Source organism: Beta vulgaris, chromosome 1 (assembly GCF_026745355.1).
Source record: "Beta vulgaris subsp. vulgaris cultivar EL10 chromosome 1, EL10.2, whole genome shotgun sequence".
NCBI lineage: Eukaryota > Viridiplantae > Streptophyta > Magnoliopsida > Caryophyllales > Amaranthaceae > Beta > Beta vulgaris.
The window spans coordinates 3833849-3857269 of record NC_079202.1 but is presented as its reverse complement, the minus strand read 5'-3'; the positions used below and the strand labels follow the sequence as shown (position 1 = coordinate 3857269).

The 23421-nt window shown below is 34.6% G+C and overlaps 1 protein-coding gene across 1 annotated transcript; it reads left to right on the top strand.

Moving 5' to 3' along the window:
• The first annotated feature begins 18454 nt into the window (after nt 1–18454).
• LOC104908075 (uncharacterized) lies at nt 18455–18949 on the top strand. The gene has a single exon (XM_010697144.1). It carries the CDS (start codon nt 18455–18457, stop codon nt 18947–18949), a length of 495 nt encoding a protein of 164 aa, XP_010695446.1.
• The last annotated feature ends 4472 nt before the right edge of the window (nt 18950–23421 follow it).

Here is a 23421-nt window from a genome sequence, read left to right as displayed (position 1 = left end):
CTCCAGAATGTGTCATCAATGTAAACCTCCTACAATTTTTTCTGCCATCGTAAGAAAGACAGCTAACTTTACTCACGACATCAGTCATATAATTGGTGAATTGTTCTGTTAGATTTGGAAAGACAAGTATTAAACAAGGTGAGACTAACCAAAGAAAAGGTAAGTGGGATTTTTTTGTCCAATGTTGTGCTTTGGCAGATGAATGTGGGATAATACTACAGGTTTCATGTTTAAGTCTGTTTGTTTTTATTATATTCATCATATTCCCAGGTATATCAATGTATATGTTACATCCAAGACTGATTTTTGTTCATTTGTTATTGAAAGTCTCCCTTTTTGCTCGTTTGGAGGAAATCAAATGGTACTGAGCAAAAAATAGCTTAATGTTCACGGTATATTCAGTTGTATGATAAAAGTTGTAGTATATTTCACTGTTTAAAACTTCAAATTAATTATTTATTTCGCAAGATTTTCTATTTTTTTTCTGTTTGAGTGTACTGATACGTCATACATACCCAAGCTCTATTGTTCTTTTAATATAAAGCCTTGTATTTCTAGCTCACAAGTAATGGGAAAAACACCAAGGTCCTGTTCTTTGGGGGCACAAATTCATTTCAGTTCAATCTAGTTAGTTTTCTCTCATAATTTTAGTTTAATTCAAATTAGTTTAGTTGAACCCAAAAAGAACAAAGTTTAAGACATTCACACATAATATACACATTTTTGAAAGCTCCTTTTTCTTCTCTTCAATAGATTAATACTTTTATTTATAATATTTTCTTTGTTGGATTTAGAAATTTGTTAGGAATTGAAATTTATTTGATTATGACCCAAATTTTGCTTAGAGTTAAGAATCACTTAGTTTTTTTTTTTTTTTTGTTTCTTAAAAAATTATCAAGTGACATAATTGTGTTAGAGTACAACCAATGGTTGTCCTATAATTTGTGGCACAAATTCATTTCAGTTCAATTTAATTAGTTTTCTCTCATAATTTTAGTTTAATTCAAATTAGTTTAGTAGAGCCCAAAAAGAACAAAGTCTAAGGCATTCACATACAATATACACACTTTTGAAAACTCCTTTTTCTTCTCTTCTCTAGATTAATACTTTTATTTATAATATTTTCTTCGTTGGATTTAGAAATTTGTTAGGAATTGAAATTTATTTGATTATGACCCAAATTTTGCTTAGAGTTAACAATCACTTAGTTCTTTTTTATGTTTCTTAAAAAATTATCAAGTGACATAATTGTGTTAGAGAACAATCAATGGTTGCCTTATAGTTTGTGGTCATCAATTATTCTATTACTCCCTCACTCTTATATCTACCCTGTCATATTTTTCTATCTCCTCCAATTCCTTCTTTGCTCCTCTTTTTCTTGGTCTATTATGAAGAGTTGGGTATCATTTTTTTGACCAAATTTTTTCCCTCTCCTAATAAACTAATATTACTTTTATACTCACTCTCCTCATAACCCACAAGAAAGACAACTGATGGGAGTACTCTTATAGATTAAGGATTAAAACAATATACTTCCTCCGTTTCATAATAATCGCTACACTTTCCGTTGTATTGCATTACTTGCTACACTTTCTTTTTGGGCAATAAACTCTCTCTATCTCTCTCCTCTCATACGGGTCTCTGTCTTTTTTTTGTCTCTACCTCCTTCTTCTCCAAAAATTGCTTTGAAGTCTGTGAATTGAGAAGTGTAGCGAGTAATATTAAACGGAGGAAGTATATAGAATATTGAGTGAGGTAGAAGTCAAAAAAGTGATGCCTTGAGGTACGTTAGAAATGTGACATGAGATGAGGCTTAAGTTTGTGAATGTGCTATTAAAATAACTTTATTATTGATATATGGCAAATTTTCTCAGGTATTCCTGAGGTTTCGGTAATTCCCAAATCCCCCACATTTGGGGAATTCCTCAGATATTCTTGAGGTTTGTGTTTGGGCTCAAGATACCCTTATTATGGACAGATTCGTAACGCTATTAGGTTTTCCGTCTCATTCTTCCCAATTTTCTCTCTCCTTCCATTCCCCCACTCACTGCCAACACCCTTCCCCCAGTCGGCGATCAACAGCAGGCGACCTTCACCCACTCTGGCGCCGGCAACCCTACCCCCTCCTTTCGCCGACCAGAACAGCAGCACCCCTGGCGACCCCACCCTCTCCCTTTCCCCTCACCCTAGCCCTCCCTTTCCCCCCACCCTACCCTCCCTTTTCCCATTCTCGATTCCCCCATCCCAGTCCGACACCACCCCCTCCACCCTTTCCCCCAATCGAAAATGTCCCCCTTCCCTGTCTCCCATCGTGAGTCGACCCCCTCCCGCTCCCCTTCCCCCACCCAGATACCCCCCCAAACCCTCAAACCCACCCTCGAAACCACACTAGACTGTTTTTTTGTTGTTCTAGCCAGCGCCAACGCTGATGGTGAGGGAATGGGGAATGGTGAAGATAGGGGGTAAGGTTGCTGGCGCCGGAGTGGGGGAGGGGGGGTTGGCAGTGGGTATATGGTGAACTTTGAAAAAAGTTGGGGTATTTGGTGAATAAATTTTTTTTGTCAGGGGTATTTGGTGAAAAAATCATATAAACAACCCCAATAGACATACTATCATTATCAGCTTTAATTTTGTTTACATCTCTTTCCTCAAATATTAACTTTGTTTCGGATACAAACATTGTACGAGATAAAATACTCCCTTCGTTTTCTTTTGTTGTTCATATTTGGATTTATTTTATGAGAGAAAATTGGTCAAAGTAGGAAAAATTTTCGTAAATAGAGGGAGTACTAGTTACGTCAATTATTCTTTATAATCAAGTATCTGTAATAATTGTCAAAGTTAAGGATGTGGATTTCTTTGTTAGTAGTAATGGAAGTTGCATTATAAACAATGTTTACTTTCAGTATCATAAATTTGTAGTATACTTTTTTTTAAGGACATGAAGGGGACTCACTTGAGGGAGGAATAAGGAGAATTCTCATACGAATCTCTAAACTTCGGGAATATAAAATGGGGAGTGATGCCACTACCCACCTCAACTTAAGTATAATTGGTTGTATGCTTTTTATTCAGGTGTGACTGAGGGGTGAGGGGTGAGGCTATGTTGCCCGTGTAGTTGTCAAAGTCTCAAAGAGACATTGTGCATTCATCATTCTCAAACGTTCCGAGCAGATCCGCCAATTCATATCTCTCTCTCTAAATGAGTTCTTTTTTTTATCTTTATCTTTTTGAAGGGACTTTAGCATGAGTCATCAACTGATTGAGAGCATAGTTTTCCTCAAACTACAGTTCATATGTGACGAACTGATGACTGATGAGTGAATGACAGCTTATATGTCATTGTTTACGTATGATATCATGTCACTCATTCTTTATGTTATTTCCATTTTGGGTACTAGTGATAGGAGCATATTCTTTATACCTTGAATTTATTAATTAGAAAGTATCTAAAATATTTAATTAAAAATTAATTAGAAAGTATCTAACATATTTAGTTTATTGAATCATGTTTTGATCTTTATTATCATTTCTCATAATTTATTAACCCTCATCTAGACTTAGCATGCGTCATTTTCACTTCAAAATTATAATTTTAAGAGATAATTGGGTCGATTCAGGTCTTCAGGTGAAGAAAACACACCCTTAAAGTATGTTTGATTCACCTTATTCATGATTTTGTAGTTGATTCTGAAATATAATTAGATTAGAAAAAATATTATATCCCAGTCCAAAAAATAATGTTAGATAAGATGAGATAATTTCTTGATCGAATAAGTACATGTCTATGTTTGAAAATCTTATTGATATTATTGTTTTCACGATTACTGTTAATTAGGAAGACTGGTTATAATAATACAAATTTTATTTGATATGTATGTGCAAGATAATACAAACCAAATTGATTGCTTGGAACAACACAAACTTCAATACTAATTATGCAAAATAATACATGTCTTCATGGACAATATATTCTGATCTACTTAATTAAACACATTGTAATATATAAATTAGTTATTAGGTTCGGACCATGCCTCGAGTAAGGAAGATTTTCATTTATTAATATTGTACATTAAAATGGTAACACAAAATACAACTTGGTCAAGTGGTTAGAACTTTACTATAGGAACTTGAGATCATGGGATCAAAACTAATGCACTGCGATTTCTGATTTTTTTTTTATTGTACATTGATTAGATGCTTACATGAACTAAAACTCCCTTAGCAAGAGCGCCACATGGCACTTTGTTTAGAAACGCCTTTTAATATATTTACTAGTTTTTAGGCCCGAGCTATGCTTCGGATAAGAAAAAATTTCATTTATTAATATAATATTTTATGATAATAACACTAAATACAACTTAGTCTAGTGCTTAAGACTTTAGTATATGTACTTGATCAGGTCTCGGGATCAAACCCTATACTACGCAATTTCTAAAAAAATTTATCGTACATGGATTTCATAAACTAAAACTCTCTAGGGAGAGCGCCACGTGGCACAGTTTCTTGTTTATGCACGCCTTTTAATATATTTGTATAGATACTAGCATTTTTTGCATGCGATGCGTGCTTGGATATTTTTTCGAGACAAAAATTCGATTTATTGATGACCAAAACATAAATTTTATTGAATTTATTTATGATTTCTAATATTATAATTCTTTAGTTGATTTTTGAATTAAGTGCACTACTTCATAGATTGTGAAGAAAGTTGACACTTCGATTTCAAGTCAAATTTTTGCGAATGTGTTTGTGAGTATGTATTGACGTTGTAGTGTATTGGTTGTAGTTTGTAAGTGAATCTTTTTAGTTTTTGTAAAGTTTCCTGATTTGAGTGATTTGTATAACGTAAATTATGCAATTTTATGATTATTTTAGTTGACTTGTGAGTGATTGTTATAATGTTATTTTCGGTAATTTTGTTTGAACGCCCCCTTTGATTTGTAAGTGAATTTGTAATTTAGAAAGGCAAGGGGGGTAAAACAGTCTCTTCATTTGGGGACGCCATAGCTTCCCCCTTCCCTTATATAATAGAGACAGATACAACAAAAAAAATCATAAATGTTGGAACCAAGGCTTGAAAAGCCTTAACTTCTTTTATTGAAATATCCCACATTGCTTGTGGGAGGGAATACTTCCTTGTTTTTATATTCCCTCCCTAATTCCCATTATTGAGTTGGTACTTGAGATGCTTTTGTGGTTGCATGTCATGTTTGGTTTAGGCTTGCTATCACGCGCGCGTGCCGCCCGGGCCATGGGCCATGGGCTTTGAGGAATAAACTTAACTTAACTAACTTTTTGGACTCGGGCTGAGCGCGTGTGTGACTGATGAAGATTTGTAATGTTTTGACCGTTAGATGATTAATGTCAATCCCATAATTTCCTCCCTATTTACTGCCTTCCGTTTTTTAGCCTGATTTTCTCCTATAAAACTAGTGCTTCCCTATTCTCTTCTCTTCCTGGGTTCGTGCTATTCTCCAAGTCTACACTGCTAGTGGTGGCAGTTTTAGGCTGTGTTAACCTCGGGCAGTTTTAGAATAAGGACCAAATTTTAAAATATGAAAAAGATAATAAAACTGTTCGTTTCCATCTCCTTAATCTGATGAGAAATAATCTGTTTGATTTATTCATGGTGTATAAGTCATCTAAACTGATTTAGGAGGCCCTTGAGAAAAAATATGGGGATGATGATGCTGGGGAAATAAAAATATGTTGTAGGAAAGTGGTTGGCTTTCTAGATGCTTGATGACAAACCTGTCATGGACCAAGTTCATGTCTACGAAAATCTGTGTGTTGATGTTTTAAATGAAGATATGAATTTTTTTGAAGTTTTTCAGGTTAATGTATTGCTGGAAAAATTTCCTCCTTTCTGGAGGGAGTTCCTTAACAATCTTAAGCATAGTAAAGAGTTCCTGTCTCTACAAGAACTAATCAGTCATATGAGGATTGAAGAGGCAAACCACATCAAGGACAATCAGGACTATGTTCTTGTTAATGTTACCAAAGCTAATCTGGTGGAATCTGCTGCTGTTTCATCAGAATCTGATAAGTTTAAGGGTAAAGGTAAGAAGGTCATCAATAAAGGTAAGAAGCAAGGAAAATTCAACAAACCGAATGGTAAGATTCAAAAGAGGATTGTTCTTTGCTATGTATACAGCAAGCCTGATCATAAGGCTTATAAATGTCCTCAATGCCAAGGGTATGTCCAAAAGGAAACACCTCAGGCGAACCTTGCTGAATCTGATGATATTGTTACTGTTGTGGTTGTTGAAGCAAACCTGATCGAGAACAATTCTGATTGGATTATGGACACCGGGGCTTCAAGGCATTTCTGTTCAAACGAGCTGCTCCATGACTTTCAGGATGCTACGAAAGGTGAGTGTGTCTACATGGGCAATGCGACAACTGCTGGAGTGCTTGGACAAGGAAAGGTCACTCTAAAACTTACCTCTGGAAAAACCATCTCCCTTTCAAATGTCTTGTATGTTCCTACGATGCGTCGCAACCTAGTGTCTGGTGCCTTGTTAAACAAAGCTGGTTTGAAAATTGTTTTTGAGGCTGACAAGGTGGTGATGACTCGTGGTGGGGAATTTGTGGGGAAAGGGTATTTAAGTAGGGGTTTATTTATTTTGAATGTTGCTTCTTCTGTTGTTCCTGGTATTAATAAAACTGTTTGTGGTTCTGCTTATATTGCTAAGTCTTTAAATTTATGGCATGGTAGATTAGGACATGTGAATGTTGCTTCTATCAAAAGACTAAGGACCTTAGCTTTAATCTTAATATGTCCTCAACAGATTTTTCTAAGTGTCCAGTTTGTGTTGAAGCAAAATTTACTAAGAAACCTTGCAAAACCATGACTCAAAGGACCACCCAACTTCTAGAATTGGTTCATACGGACTTAGTTGATTTTCATAACACTAGAAGTAGAGGAGAAAAATTTTGGTACATTTCCTTTGTTGATGATTACTTGAGGTTCACTAAGTTATACCTTCTTAAAGCCAAAAGTGAGGCAGAGAAGTTTTATAAAGTATAAGGCCGAGGTAGAAAACCAACTTGATAGGAAAATCAAGAGGGTTAGGTCTGATGGGGTAGAGAGTATGAGCACTTCTCTTTGAATGACCATTGTGAAAAATTGGGTATCATTCATGAACTTAGTGCTCCCTATGTACCTCAACAAAATGGTATAGCTGAACGAAAAAATAGGTCCTTGAAAAATATGATGAATGATATGCTTGTAAGTTATGGGTTGCCTGATGAAATGTTGGGGGAAGCTGTTCTTTCAGCTTGTCATGTTCTTAACCGAGTACCTTACAGAAAGTTAGATAAGACCTCTTATGAACTATGGAAGGGATATCCTCCGAACTTGAGTTCCCTTAGAGTGTGGGAGTGTCTAGCTAAAGTTCGGCTTCCTGACTATAAGAAGTCAAACATTGGACCCGAGACTTTTGATGATGTGTTTATTGGCTATGCTCATGCTGCTTATAGATTCATGACTTTGAGTGATAGGTCTATTTGTGAATACAGAGATGCTGAGTTTTTTTAACATGTTTTTCCTTTGAAAAAAGGGTGATATTGCATATGTGTCTTCTTGTTCTTCTCCTGCTGTTGATTTATCTACTTGTTCTACACATGATGTTGTTCTACCTGCTAGTGATATTCCTGCTGATTTGACTTTGAGTAGTACTTCAGTTGACATGCATGATAGTAGTTCTTCTGTTGTAGATGAGCCTAGGAGAAGTAAAAGACCTAGAGTAGCAAAAGACTTTGGTTCTGATTTTGTTACTGCTTTTCTTTGAAAGTTCTTGTGTTGACTTGTTGAGTGATGAACTAGTTTATGCTTTCATGATAGAAGAGGACCCAAAGACCTTTGAGAGGCAATGAGATCTGTGGATGCTAGTTTTTGGAAAGAGGCCATTAAGAGCGAGTTAGATTCCATAGTGTCTAACTCTACTTGGGAGTTAACTGACTTACCTAAGGGATCAAAGACCATAGATAGTAAATGGATCTTTAAAAAGAAGTTGAGACCTGGTGGGACTATTGAGAGGTTTAAAGCTAGGGTTGTCAATAGGGGCTTCACTCAGAGGAAAGAACTAGATTACTTTGACACTCACTAGCAGAATTTTTGCTTATTGTTCCGGTTTTACCCATTCGCAACAATATATCACGTAAAAAGAAAAGCAAAAATATAAAATAATCATATTGCTGCGGTTTCAGCCGAAAAACCGCAGCAATATGGTAACAACGGAAATTTTTTGAAATTTTTTTTGACTATTTGACCAAACATATTACTGCGATTTCTGGCAAAAATCGCAGCAATATATTAAAATAATATTTTTTAATAATATTTGAACCTATTGCTGCGGTTTTTAAAAAACCACAGCAATAGATTATTCACGCGTGGCAGTTATTAGGGTTCTTGCTCCCTCACTATTTATCACTCTCATCCTCTCATTTCGACATTGCTCTCTCCTCTCAACCTCTCACACTCCTTGTTAGTCTAGTACAAACACTTAAGCAACTACAAGAGGGGGGGGGTGAATTGTAGTTGGGGAGATTTTCTAACTTTTTGCGGAAATAAAAGAATGATTGACTAAGAAAGAGATAAATGCATAAACAAGAAAGAAATAAGAACACGAGATTTTTACAAGGAAAACTTCCTAGGCCCAATAGGAAGAAAAACCTTGACCACGAGGGATTTTTGACTCAATTCTCTTTAATAACTTTAGGCCAAAAGACTCACTTTTGTACAACCTAAACTCGGACCTACTATGTTCCTCTAGGAACTGGTTCCCAGTCAACTTGTTCCCCCTGAACAGTTGACTTTCTCTCTTGACTTCGCTCGAAGTCTTTTCTCTTTCTCTCTTCTCTTTCTCTTTCTCTTTTTCTCTCAAAATGATTGCAGATTTAGATTCACTCAACCCAATCTATAATATACTAAGTAATAATGAAAGAAGAGTAAAATCGAATACACTTTCACTAAGATATTACACTTAAAATTCTGAAAGCATACATTAAAAGATTGTTACACAAAACTATTTGTAGAAGACAATCTTCCCATGATCTTCTCCACGATCTTCTCCACAATCATAATGGAGCTTGTATTGAGCCACACTCCTTCCATGATCTATCCGTTGCAAGTTACCGTTGGGAGTTAGGCGGTTAGTTTCCACAACTTCAGCCACTAACACACACGTATCCATTATCCCACGCCTTGTAAGTAGGTGGGTTGTTGTGGTTCCTAAAATCTAGGAACTACCTCAACTCATCCACATTAGGCGCTTATTAGGTTAGTTTTTGACGGCTCTTCTTCAAGAATTCTATACAAAAAGCTGCGCACAAACTAACTTCACAGAATATTATGGAATCACAAAATATAACAATTTTTACAACCATAATATAAACGGTTTGTCACAAACACAAATAAAGTTTAACAACTTAATTTTTGATTAATCTCCTAATTAATTCTCCATAAGTTATTTAACGTATTATTTGTGATATCTAAAAGACAATAAACTAAAAAGAATAAATCTAGATTATAAACTAAGCGAAAACAAAAACGACTAAATCTAATAACATAGAATAAAACTAATAACAAACAAATGAAAAAGAAACTAAATTAAACAAAGTTAATTATTTGTCATTATAAAAATAGTGAAACAACACTCCTCACTCCTATCCTCTCGCCATCTCACACTCCTCAATCCTCTCGCCATCTCACACTCCTCACTTTCTCTCTCCTCTCGCCATTTTCTCACACTCATCCCTCCTCTCCTCTCGCGATTTTCTCTCTACGCTCAACCTGCCACACTCATCTTTTGGTTCTACAGCAGTGATGTTATTGTTGTTCCTCTTTTTGAGGTCGATTTCGCGGGGAGCGCGCGGCAAAAGGTGGGAATGGCAGCGGAGTTATCATTTTTTTTGAGAGAAAATTGCGTTTGTTCCCGATTTCATTTTATTGTTTTTTTTTTCGTTTTTCTATTTTTTCGTTTTTCTTTTTATCATTTTTTTTCCTTTTATCATTTTTTTTTCGTTTTTCGATGTTTCAGTTGGTTTATTTTTTCGTTTTTTTGATTATTTTAGATCTATTTTTCTTTTCTCGTTTTTTCTTCATTTCTTTTGTTTCAATTTTTTTTTTCGTTTTTTAAATTGTTTCAAATTTGTTTATTTTTTTCGTTTTTTTTATTATTTCAGATCTGTTTTTTTTGTTTTTCTTTTCTCGTCCTTTTCTTCATTTCGTTTGTCAGATGTGCTTTTTATTCGTTTTATAATTGTTTAGATTGTTTTATTTTTTCGTTTTTCTAGTTTGTCAAATCTGAACGTTTGTATTTTTTTCGTTTTTCAATTATTCAGTAGTGAGTTGTTAACTAACATTAATGTTTTTGTGTTTTTTTTGGTTCGACCTCATGGGAGCTGTTTTCTTTTTTTAAGAAGTTGATGAAGGTTTTGGATGACGGGAAAGCAGATGAAAATGAGGAAAACTTTACATCTTTTAGTTTTGATTGTTTATGCTAAGTTTGTCTAATGTAATGTTAAGGGTTTTTCTTTAATTTTTTGTTAATGTATTAGAATCAATGTTAAGCTTTTTTGATGTAATGGTAAGTTTGTCTCTTCATTTTTTTGTAATGTTAAGCTTTTCTTTCTTTTTTATGTTTTGTACATAGATTTTGTTGAGAGTTTATGATTTTTTGCTATTTTACTAAATTTTGTCCATCTTTCGAATTTAATGATAAAATGCAAAAAAAAAAAAAAAAAAAAAAATTGACCTACTTCACTACCTATTGCTGCGGTTTTGACTAAAAACTGCAATAATATGCTTATTATTTATATTGTAAAATAGAGTATATTGTTGCGATTTGTCCTAGAAACCGCAACAATATACTAAACTTTGTTAATATAAAATAAATATATTGTTGTGGTTTTCGCTAGAAACCGCAGCAATACCTTTCAAAAAAAAAAACCGCAGCAATATGTTAAAATATTGATGCGGTTAAAAACCGCAGCAATATATTAATTACCTATTCCTACGTCCTTAATTGTTGCGCAACTAAAACTGTCGCAATAGGCCACTTAATGACTGCAGCAATAAGTATTTATTCTACTAGTGACTTATTCTCGTGTGACTAAGATAGCCACCATTAGGACCCTACTAGCTCTTGCTGCTATTCATGACTTAGTTATACATCAGATGGATGTTAAGACTGCTTTCTTGAATGGTGACTTAGAGGAGGAGATTTACATGTCTCAACCTAAGGGTTTCGTGGTGCAAGGTCAAGAAGATAAAGTGTGTAAGTTTAGGAAGTCCTTATATGGTCTCAAACAAGCATCAAAACAATGTTATGAAAAATTTGATAGTACTATTGTGTCAAATGGCTTCATTGTCAACAACTCTGATTCCTATGTGTATTCCAAATTGATAGGATCAGATTGTGTTATTATATGTCTTTTATGTGGATGACATGCTGATTTTTGGTAACAACTTAAAGGTGGTTAATGATACTAAACTTTTATTGTCTTCAAAATTTGAGATGAAAGATTTGGGAGAAGCTGATGTGAGTTTAGGAGTAAGACTTAAGAAAATCTCCGGTCGCGTTTCCCTTAGTCAGTCTCATTATGTGGAAAAGGTGCTCAAAAAGTTTAATTACTTTGATGTTGTTCCAGTGAATTCTCCCTATGATTCTAGTATTCATTTGATGAAGAATTTAGGTAAAAGTGTCTCTCAAAGTAAATATGCAAAAATCATAGGTAGTTTGATGTACCTCATGAACTGTACTCGACCTGACATAGCTTGTGCAGTGAGTAGACTTAGTAGATATACCCATAACCCTAATAATGAACACTGGAATGCTCTTCATCGTCTTCTCAGATACCTAAAAGGAAATGTTGATTTTCGTCTGCATTACTCTAAATTTCTTGCTGTTCTTGAAGGATTTTGTGATGCAAATTGGGTATCTGGTAATGATGAGATTATTTCAACTAGTGGCTATGTGTTTACCCTTGGTGGTGGTGCTATATCCTGGAAGTCTTCGAAGCAAACTTGTATAGCACGTTCCACCATGGAGTATGAGTTCATTACCCTCGAGTTGACAGGACAAGAAGCTGAATGGTTGAGAAATCTGTTGTCTGATGTTCCCTTATGGGGAGGACAAGGTGCACATGTCTCTCTTCATTGTGATTCTCATGCAGCCATTGGTGTTGCTAAGAACAGTGTCTACAATGGTAAGAAGAGACACATACGGATCAGACATGGAGTCGTCAAACAACTCCTGAAAAATGGGGTGATTTCTTTGGACTATGTAAGGTCAGAAAGAAATCTTACAGACCCCTTTACTAAGGGGTTATCTAGGAGAGTCGTCCTAGAGTCGTCGAGGGGGATGGGGTTAAAGCCCATTGGTTGAGATTTTGAGGTGGATACCCGTTTGGGGTCAAACGAAGCTATAAAATCTTTACTTGCACTACATCTCTCATCCCTATGACACGTGGTAATGCTTTTAATCCATAGCCTTTTGGTGGTGCTACTGAGACGTACTTGATGGATTTACATTGAGAGGTTGAGCTTTTGCTCTTAATAGTTCCATATCCCTTCGTGGTGGTGTTATTGAAACACTTGATGGACTACCTACGTAAGTGTGGAGGTTAAGCTGCCTTCTATGAAAGACTGGGTTGTCTTTCTAGAGCACTTATTAGACCCAAGGAATGCGCATGGCTATAAAGCGCTTGTGACATATCGCGGAGACTGCACGATCTTAAGGTTGGTATGTGTTGTGGGGGTCTCAATGGAACTCTAGTGAGTTCAAGAGAAATTCACTCACTAGATAGTAAGTTGTTGCCTCATTTCACTATGTATCAATTCAAATCGAAAGATATTGATGCTTAAGTACTTTCCTTTCCTTACCCAGAAATTTCTTTTGCTTTTTAAAGCCTTTGTGGGGGATTATTGGAATCAAGGCTTGAAAAGCCTTAGCTTCTTTTATTGAAATGTCCCACATTGCTTGTGGGAGGGAATACTTCCTTGTTATTATATTATTGAGTTGGTACTTGAGATGCTTTTGTGGTTGGATGTCATGTTTGGTTTGGGCCTGCTATCACACACGCGCGCGCGACCCGCCCGGACCGGGCCAGGGCCATGGGCTTTGGGGAATAAACTTGACTTAACTAACTTTTTGGACTCGGGCCGAGCGCGCGTGTGACTGATGAAGATTTGTAACGTTTTGACCGTTACATGATTAATGACAATCCCATAATATCCTCCCTATTTATTGCCTTCCGTTTTTTGGCTTGCTTTTCTCCTATAAAACCAGTGCTTCCTGATTAGTTCAATACACACAAAACATTCTCTTGTCTTCCTTCTCTTCTCTCTCTTCCTGGATTCCTGCTATTCTCCAAGTCTATATAGCTAGTGGTGGCAGTTTTAGGCTGCTGTGTTAACCTTGGGGAGCTTTCAGGCCAGATCGATTACCATCGTTGTCGGGCGGTAATAGCTTTCAAGTCAGTGGTCTCCTACCAAGACACAACCTTGAAATCAGTGTTCATTTGCCATTGTGATTGTCAGTTCCTAACAATAAAGATCAGCAAAACAGAAAATAACAATGTTTAAAATTGAAATTTCTAAAAAATTTCTGCAAGATCATACCGTAATATTTTTTGTTCAGTACTCCCTATATTATTTTACACATATTAATTATAATTACATAAGTCAGATTTCAATCATTGTAATATACTAATTTACATGTCATAAAAACAACTCTGACATTTGTTAATATAAAGTCCAACACATGCCTTATATACTTTTAATGCAAATCATTATAAAAATAATCATGTAACACTGTAAGTATTATTTTTCTTCATTTATTTAATTTAACTTGTGCATCTAGAAGAATAGTTTTTAGGAATACAAATAGATCACATATAATAATCGATTATATTTAAATAATCGATTATATTTAAATAATTAAATTAATATGTCTACTTTCTAATTCACAAATCACAACCTAATACTCTCTATGTTCTCTTTTATTCTTGGTATTTTGACTTTTTCCCCTCTTTGTTTAAAAGATTTTAAATAGAAAAAATAAAAGAGAACAAATGGGATATATTTAGGAAGTTTAGAGCTAAACAAGCTATTCAAAAAAAAAAAAAAAAAAAAGGAAGTTTAGAGCTATTATATATCAATGTTTTGTCTCATTTGCACATCTTAAATCTAGTCGATCCATGATAATGTATATGAGCTTTTTTTAAAAAAAATTGAAACTATTTATTACACTTATTTTACAAAAAACATATATAGCTATTCTTTATCAAAAAGTGAGGTGTGAGATTTTCAAAGCGGATCGAAATCAAGATCTATGACTTGTTTAGCAAACTATCATTCAATGCTTAAGGTTCAATGTGGTCATTCTTTTCCTCCATACTTAGAGCGTTAGCAGCTGTTAGAGTATTACCAGTGGTTAGTCCACTGACAGTTCATGAGAAGAGAGAAAGCTAAAAAAATAATAAACAAGGAATAGAGAGAAAAAAAGGAAGGAGGGAGAGGTTTGCCCAGTTTATGGAGATGGACCATTTACAAAAAAAAAAGTTGAGAAGTATCACTTGGGTGTGACAAGTGGCAAGTATTATTGGTTCATGGGAATTGTGTCTTTGGATCTAATGGTTGGTAATTGAATGTGGTGAACGGTTGAGATTGTGAATAAATTATTCATGCTTTTTTTACCCTATTTAAAATAATGGTCATATTTAATAATTAAAAATTAAATAATTAATTTTTTTTATACCAAAAACTCTATTTTTTTCTTCTCTATAAATAGAGCTCAATATTAAGGTATTCTCATACATTTTTCATACACCTCTTTTTCATTAAACACTTATTTAAAATACGAATCCAAAAAAATGAGAGGAAAAAAAACCAACAAAAATCCAAAAACACTCTACAACCCCAAAATAATCCAAAAACACTCCACATCCCCAAAAAAGATCCTCTTGTACTTAATTTTTCATTCATATAATTTGAAGAAGGTTTTAAAATAATTTCAAGTAACATAAATAAATAGGTAGGATACAAATTAAATAATATAAATATTATTAACAGTTTATCATTAGTGTATCTCAATTACTCCAAAATGATAAATATGGTGAAGAATTGAGATGAATCAAATTAATAAAGAGAGAAAAAATATAGTGGGGTATGGTAAATAGTAGGAGAGAGAATTTGGTAACCCAAAAGTTGGTCTAACCATTGAGAGTAAGAAAATAGAGGTTCTTGAATAGATTAGGTATGAGTGATGTGGAGGAGAGAAAAATTAATATAGTATTTGATAAACCCCTTAAAGGGTCTAACCATTGAACATACTCTTAGTCCATTGACAGTCCATGAGGAGAGAGGGGAGGCTAGAAAAATAATAAACAATAAAGAGAGAGAAAAAAAAAAGGGAGGAGAAATGTTTTTGTCCAGTTTATAGTGATGAATCGTTTTTTAAAAAAAATCTGAAAAGTATCACTTGGGTGTGACAAGTGGCAAAGCATTATTGGTTCATGGGAATTGTGTCTTTGGATCTAACGGTTGGTAATTGATTGTGCTGAACGGTTGAGATTGTGAAGAAATTGTTCATGCTTTTTTTTACCCTTTTTAAATAATGGTCATATTAATTAATAAAAAATTCAATAAAAAACAACATTACCGACACCTCTATTTTTCTCGTCTCTATAAATAGAGCCCAATATTGAGGTATTTCCATACATTTTTCATACGCCTCTTTTTCATTAAACACTTATTTAAGATATGGATCCAAAAACACTCCACAACCCCAAATTAATCCAAATTTGCAATCTTTTGCAATTCTCAAATAGATCTCAATAATTATGTTGAACCCATTTCACAAAACTTTCCACAATATCCAAATTATGGAATGCAAAATATAAGTTATGCCACTCAGTATTCCCAACTACATCCGTCACAAAATATAAGTTTCTCTAATCCTAGTTCTTTCTCTCAATTTTCTCCTTATTCACAATAAAACTATGTTATCCCAAATCATATTTCTGTAGATGAAACAATTTTTCCTACGTCCTAATATTTTCAAACACAAGGTGGAGGTTCACTTTCGAAATTCAATACTTCATATCATACCCGTATTTGTTGAAGGTGACAACACTGATGAAGAAGGAAATTATGCTAAAGGTAAAGAGTCGCAAGTCAAAAAAGGACTAAGAAAATATTGGTCTGTAGCTGAAGAGGAAGTCCTAGTGAAATCTTGGCTTCAGGTGAGTCCTGACAAGTTTCAAAATACTAAATAAAATAGAGAGACCTTTTGGGGTAAAATTACAAATATGTATGAACAGGTTAGAGTATACAAAAACAAAATGTGGGAAGGGGAGCTTAAAGGATGAGAGAAACTGATCTATTAAAAGAAAAAGAATTATTAGATCTTCTAAGAAGTCGTTGGAAACGAATAAATGCTAGTGTATCGAAATTTATTGGTGCATTTGCTCAAGCAGAGTCAAGGAGAAAAAGTGGTGAATGTGATGATGATGTTATGAAGATAGTGTATGCTATTTACAAGAGTGACAACAAGTCTCACCATAGGAATTTTAATGACCGGCATTGTTGGGAAATTCTTAAAGGTTGTGATGTATGGAATAAAGCTTGATGGGGATATTTTTAAGAAGTGCAAGAACAAGGCAACAACTCAAAAGTGGTTCAAAGAGGTGGAGGATTAATGAAACTGGAAACTACTCTGCTTCAACTGACCCAAATACATCAAGCGGTGGTGATATAGGGTGTTCTGTCCAAACTCCAAGCGATGGGTCCACCAAAAATAAGGGGAAGGAAAAAGTTGTGAACATGCCATCAGAAGCATCCCAACAATGGGTGGATAATATTTAGAAAATAAATTTATCGAAAAATTTAGAAACTGAACTAGAACTAACTAGGTTGAAGTATGAAAGTCACAAATTGAGAGGTTGAAGTAAGAAAGGAAAGTTCAAAATGAGAGGGTGTTGTTGGAAAATAGGAAAGTTTCTATGAAACAAAGGAAGATCAATTTGAATTATTCAAAGTGCTTGCATTAAAGGACTACTTAACTGAAGAAAAGAAAAATTTAGAGAGTCATTTAGTGAAGGTTTTATTTTCATGAGATGTGATCTCATTTATTAATGTAATTTTTAATTCATAGGTGTATGTGTTATTCAGTTGTTTAATTATGAATTTAGTAGTGGTATTTTTAATTGTTGTTCTATTATATGTAAACTCTGTTAACGTATTAGTAAAAGTTAATTTCAAATAAGAATTCTTTTAAATGTCTTATAATTCTGAAATTATTATTGTTTAGTGAAATAGTGGATTATTGTTGTGATAAATAATGTGGTGAAATAACCATTCACTTGCTTTCTTCAGTGAATTATTGTTGTGATAAATACTGTGGTGAAATGAACATTCAATTGCTTTCTTCAGTGCATTATTGCTCTGATAAATATTATGGTGAAATGATCTTTTACTTGTTTTCTTCAGTGCATTATTGCTGTGAAATGAAGTTACTATTCAAATGCTATTTTCAAAGCATTATTGCTCTGAAATGAAGTGACAATTAAATTGCTATATTCAGTTTATTATTGCTCTGAAATGAAGTGACAATTCAATTGCTATATTCAGTGTATTATTGCTCCTCACCTTTTCTATATATTTCCTTCACAATGCTTTGTACTTCAATACACTCAGCTTTCCACACAATATCTCTTCTTGTAGCATCAAATAAATTCTCTATAATGTCATCTAAATCAAGTTATAATAGGTTCATTTCATCTTCAAATTCTTCTAGTTCCGATTATGTCAATTTAATTCCACCAGATTATATAGTCGCAGAAGAACAAAACAATGACTACAGGCGGCGTTTTGAAAGACGTAGACGTGCAAATCTTATGATGGACCAAACGATGGAGCTCTTTATTTTGGCTAATCCAGCTGAAGTATATGCAACGGTAACTCAAGTTCCTAGGGCACCTAGGCAACAAGTTTATCGAAATCGTGTGGATGCACACACTCGCTTATGGAACGACTACTTTGTCGACACTGCCCTCTACCCCCCACAATTATTTCGCCGCCGATTTTGCATGCAAAAACATGTTTTCCTTCGTATAGTAGAAGCGCTGACTAATACGAATAAGTTCTTCCAACAAAGGTCAGATGCAACAGGGAGACTTGGTGCATCAGCATTGCTAAAGTGCACTGCAGCTATAAGGTTATTAGCATATGCCACATTAGCAGATTCAGTGGACGATTATCTTAAAATAAGTGGCTCTCTTACTAGAGATTCACTACAACATTTGTTGAGGGTGTGGTTGCCGAGTTCGGTGACGAATACTTAAGAACCTAGTGAAACAAATTTTACAAGATTGTTATATGCAGGTGAGGAAAGAGGATTTAATTTCCGGGAATGATGGGTTCTATTGATTGCATGCATTGGCGATGGAAAATTGTCCACTACAATTTAAAGGACTCTATTTGGGAAGAGCTGGTAAACCGACTTTAATTCTCGAAGCTATTGCATCATGTAATTTAAGGATATGGCATGCTTTCTTTGGAACACCATGTAGGTGCAATGATATAAATGTTCTTGAAAGTTCTCCAATATTTAATGATGTATTTGAAGGTCATGCACCTCCAATAAACTTTGTTATCAACGGCCACCAGTACGACATGGGTTATTACCTAACTGATGGTATATATCCTCAACGGGCCACATTTATTCCCACAATATCTCTTCCATTGAATGAGAAGGAAAGCATTTTTGCCCAAAAGCAAGAGAGCAAACGAAAGGATGTGGAACGTGCATTTGGAGTATTACAAGCTCTTTTTGCAATAATTCGTCAACCGACACTAGCTCGTGATAAATATATGTTAGGAAAAATAATGTTTACTTGCATAATACGTAACATGATAACTGAAGATGAACGAGATTAGTACTCTCTTCGTTAAGATCCTCAGGATTATGACCAAGATTTTCTCCCATCCTCAAGCCGGCGACAAAACACCGATGAATCTTTTATATATCACAATAGTGATAATCGCATCGGAAATTTGCACATACGTGAATATAGGGATCGCGTTCGTGATCAAGCTACGCATAGATAGCTCAAATTGGATATCGCAGAAAATATTTGGCTTAAATTCGGGCAAAACAGCGAGTAAACTAGTTAAGGTGTTGTGTTATTTTTATTTTGAAAATATGGTATATCAATCTTTATTTAAGAAAAGTCGGTAAGTCTAGTAGAACATCTATGTATTAATGTTTGATGATGCTTAAGCCATTCTTTGGATGGAGTTACCTACCTCTAGTTAAGATGACTTTTTAGCTTGGAATTATTAAGCTTCAGGGAATTATTCTATTAAATCAGGTTATGCCTACTTGCTTCTCAAGAAACATTCGATCTTCGTCCCTTCTAATTATTCCTTTTTCAAGAAAATTTGGCACTTGCTTATCCAACCAAAATGCAAGCTCGTTCTTTGTAAATTGGGGAAAAATTGCCTTTCCTCTTAAAATAAATCTTGCTACAAAAGGCATTGTTTCAAATTATCTATGCCCCTTTTTCCATCAAGATAATGAAGACGTCAATCACCTCTTTAGATTTTTTCATTTTATCTAATGCATTTGGAGGAACGGTCAACTTGGTATCCATTCGATAATGGTTCGTAAACATTTTCCATATCAGAAACAACTTGGTAATTGTTCGAAAATAATTCATCTTTTAAATATATCGCTGGCATAACTCAATTACTTAACACAAATCGCTGGCAAGTACAGGCTTATAACAGAACTTAACATAATACTCGACCTTATCTGGTCTTAACTCATATACGAATGATTTTACTCCACCTGTACCTTGCCCACTATTCATCTCAGTTCATAAACTAAGCCAACTAAAACCATTTTGAAAACATTTTCTCATTATCACACTCAAATCACATTTCTAGAATACTTTATAGTTTCCGAACAATTCCAATAACTAAATCAAACATACTTTATATTAATCAATATAGTTCCATAACTCACGCATGTAAATGCATCTATAACCATGGCCATGACTATAATTGATAATACGATATCAAAAGACCACAAACACACACGGGCATTTAAATGAATTTTGCTGAACATAAAAGTTACCTCGATACGATAATCACTTCAAGATAAATTTAAGAATAATAACACGAAACCTCTCCGCATCATAATTCCATCTCCAATCCAGTTTGAACTCCACAATAATCACCTCAAACAAAAATAGCATAATCAACAATAATCCTCAGACTAATCTTATTTAATTACCATCCTTCAAAGAGTACTAATTGACTTAAATCTCTTAAGCTTAGTTCCAATTCCCATCCTCAATACTAAAACTTCTCAATGAAAGAATCTATAATCTTATTGATCCCCCTTTCTTCATATACTAAAAACTGATTTTAATAAGCTAACTTAACAAAGATCTAAATTATGATGTCAAAGCTGAGTTTCCTTTTTTGTAAATCCATGACAAGTTTAGCTATATAAGTAGAAATCATTTAACAATTGAAAGCATAAAAATAAGTTCAAATTAATCAAATGAAAGTAAGACTTAGCCCAAAATTTATACCAATCGAATTATAATTGAGACCACATCTAATTAACTTACTACTAGAGACTTTAGTTTGAAAATGTAACCATAACAAAACTGATTTACAAGGTCATTTATCAAAGTTGCCATCTGATTCTAAGGTAGTTTCATCAACTCAATACATCATTTCAATTTTGGGGTTTTTATGAATCAAAGAACATATATACTGAAAAGGAAGAAGTGAAACAATAGCTTACCACACTAATATAACGATTCAAGGAGAAAACCAATTGATTTGGACAACACCACCAGCAATTACGGCGGCACAACCCTTGACAAGACCGTACAACCCAGCAACAACCCACGGAACAGTGGCGGCAACACCATACCAAAACAGAGGAGAGAGAAAAACAACAAACGAGCGACACGAATTGTATAGCAGCAGCGACGGTGCCGGAATTTCGGTCGAACACCGACAACAGCAGCAACACATTGCAACATCACAGATTGAACAATTAATAACCACAAGGAGGAGAGAGAAGGAAGCAAGAACAAACGACTATAGCATGCGATGGCGGTATGCGATACCGGCGGTGGTCGGAGAACCCAAAAGTACCACCGACGATGAGTGATGATGAAAAAAATGAGAGTAGTAATTCACAATTGAACAGAGGATGAGATGATAACTTGAAAAGCTGAGTTTTCTTTTACTTGCTCTCATTGAGCTAATATCAAGGTTTGGTAGAAGCTTTATTGAGGAGTATTTATTTGATGAATTAAGGAAAAGCTGAGTTTTCTTTTACTTGCTCTCATTGAGCTAATAGAGTTAAGGTTACTAGTATGAATCCGAATGGACAACAATCATTAATGTAAATGTGATTCAAATGCAACGATTATTCAAGGTTTAGTTTTCTTCTAATACTCGAGTCCTCTCTCGAATGGTACTCAAGAATAATCGCTTAATCAATCAACTAAATCCTCTCTCGAATGGTCTTTAGTCAATTGATTACGAGATTCAATAAATTCGAAAAACCCCTAATAAGAATCCCCTTATATTCTACCCAATATCTTGGCATAAAAATTAAGTTAATTTATGGGGATGATAAAAGAGTTCAAAATTCGATCAAGAACATTTGAAATCAAAATACCAAAGCATAAATGTGATCAATATCTATCCTAAGGCCTCAAAACACCAAGATCAATAATCATTTTTAGATCATCACAATCACATTAATAATACATGTAAACCCTAATTCATACTTTCATCCTAACCCTAGATAGGACACTACCTACAAATCATGGATTCTAAGCATAAAATCATGAAATTTATAACTAATCTAAGGCTAAGCATGATTAAGAGACAATTAATCTAATGAAAATAAACAAATAGGAAACTATAATAAAAGAGAACTAGTACTATGAAAAAGGAGAGATTGATAATATAAAAGATCAATAAATTTGAAAACTTTGAAATTAAATTGATGAAAGTTACCTTGAAAGTGTAGAAAATTAACAACTTTAATCTATGGATCTCAAATCTAAGAATAGGTCAAAATATTTTTCTCTCTAAAGTGAACCCTAATAATCCTCTCTAAACTATAGAATAAAGCATCCATCAAAACGAAAACATCCTTACTGTTTATAATTAGGCACGAGGCTTGACAATTTTTGACTGAACATAAATGGTGCGAGCGCATGACACAAACAGGTGCGGGTGCTCCAAACACAGTGATCTCAAAGTGCAACAATATGTCGAAAGGTGTAGGTGCACCTCAGCAAGTGGTGCGGGTGCACCTCAACAAGTGGTGCGGGGCACCATTTTTATGCGGGCGCACCTCATTACCTGGTGCGGGTGCACCAACTTTTCTGCTCTGGTCGGAAATTCAACTTAAAATGCGCATAACTTTTTCGTTTTAGATCCAAATCAAGCTTATGACCAGTCATTGGAAAGCTATCGAAACAAGATTTCACCTGAAATTGGAATTACCTTCATCCAATTTTTGGTTTAAAATTTAAAGTTCTCTGTACAAGATTCTATTTTACAATGTGCTCCTTTGTGCGAGCAGACATGGGGCATGGTGTAAGCGCAGCAGTTCTTAACATGTGCTATATTTTTATTGCTTTCTTTTTCGACTCTACAACTTGTAGCCATCTTAGGTAGTTCCACCTTATTATGAGCATAATAAAACAGGGTGAAAGCAAATGTACTAGAAATTCGGTAAAAAAATGACTGAAAATCTAGCAAATGTCACTATGATCAAGAATGATCAAGTGAATGAAATAGATGGGGAAAGAGAGAAGAAAAAGGGAAGAAAATGGAGAAAAAGGATCAAAATGAGTTAAAAGGACTCCATAAAGGTTGCTAGAAACGCACTTATCACTCCTTGAACAAACTGATTCATCATATTGGAATTGCATGGTGTTTACTGAATGGTTCAAAAAATTCCTCTGCAGGACAACACCTTTCTACTCGAAATGCTCTCCAAGATGAAGTCTTGGCGTGCCTTCATGCTCTTAAGTGGTCATGTTTTCATGGTATTCACTATCTTCATATTTACACTAACTCATCAGCTCTCATCCACCTTCTCAAGGCTCCTACTCCACACCTCCTTCCTTTATTTTGGACGATCAAAGATCTGCATCAACTGGGGGCATTGTTTGAGCGATGTCTAGGAATGAAATTTTCTAGAGCACAAGTGAATTTAGATGTAGCCAATGTCGAAAAACATACAATTTTTTCTTTTTTTTTTGTGCATGGTGATTACAAGGATACTATCAAAAGATAACCAAGTAGGGGAGTGAAATTTTCCATTGTTTTTTCTTTCCTTCTTATAACATTGTGAAGAT

What these genes read in the sequence shown, in the direction of transcription:
- LOC104908075 (XM_010697144.1), top strand. Translation starts at nt 18,455, where the DNA reads ATGGAAAATTGTCCACTACAATTTAAAGGACTCTATTTGGGAAGAGCT.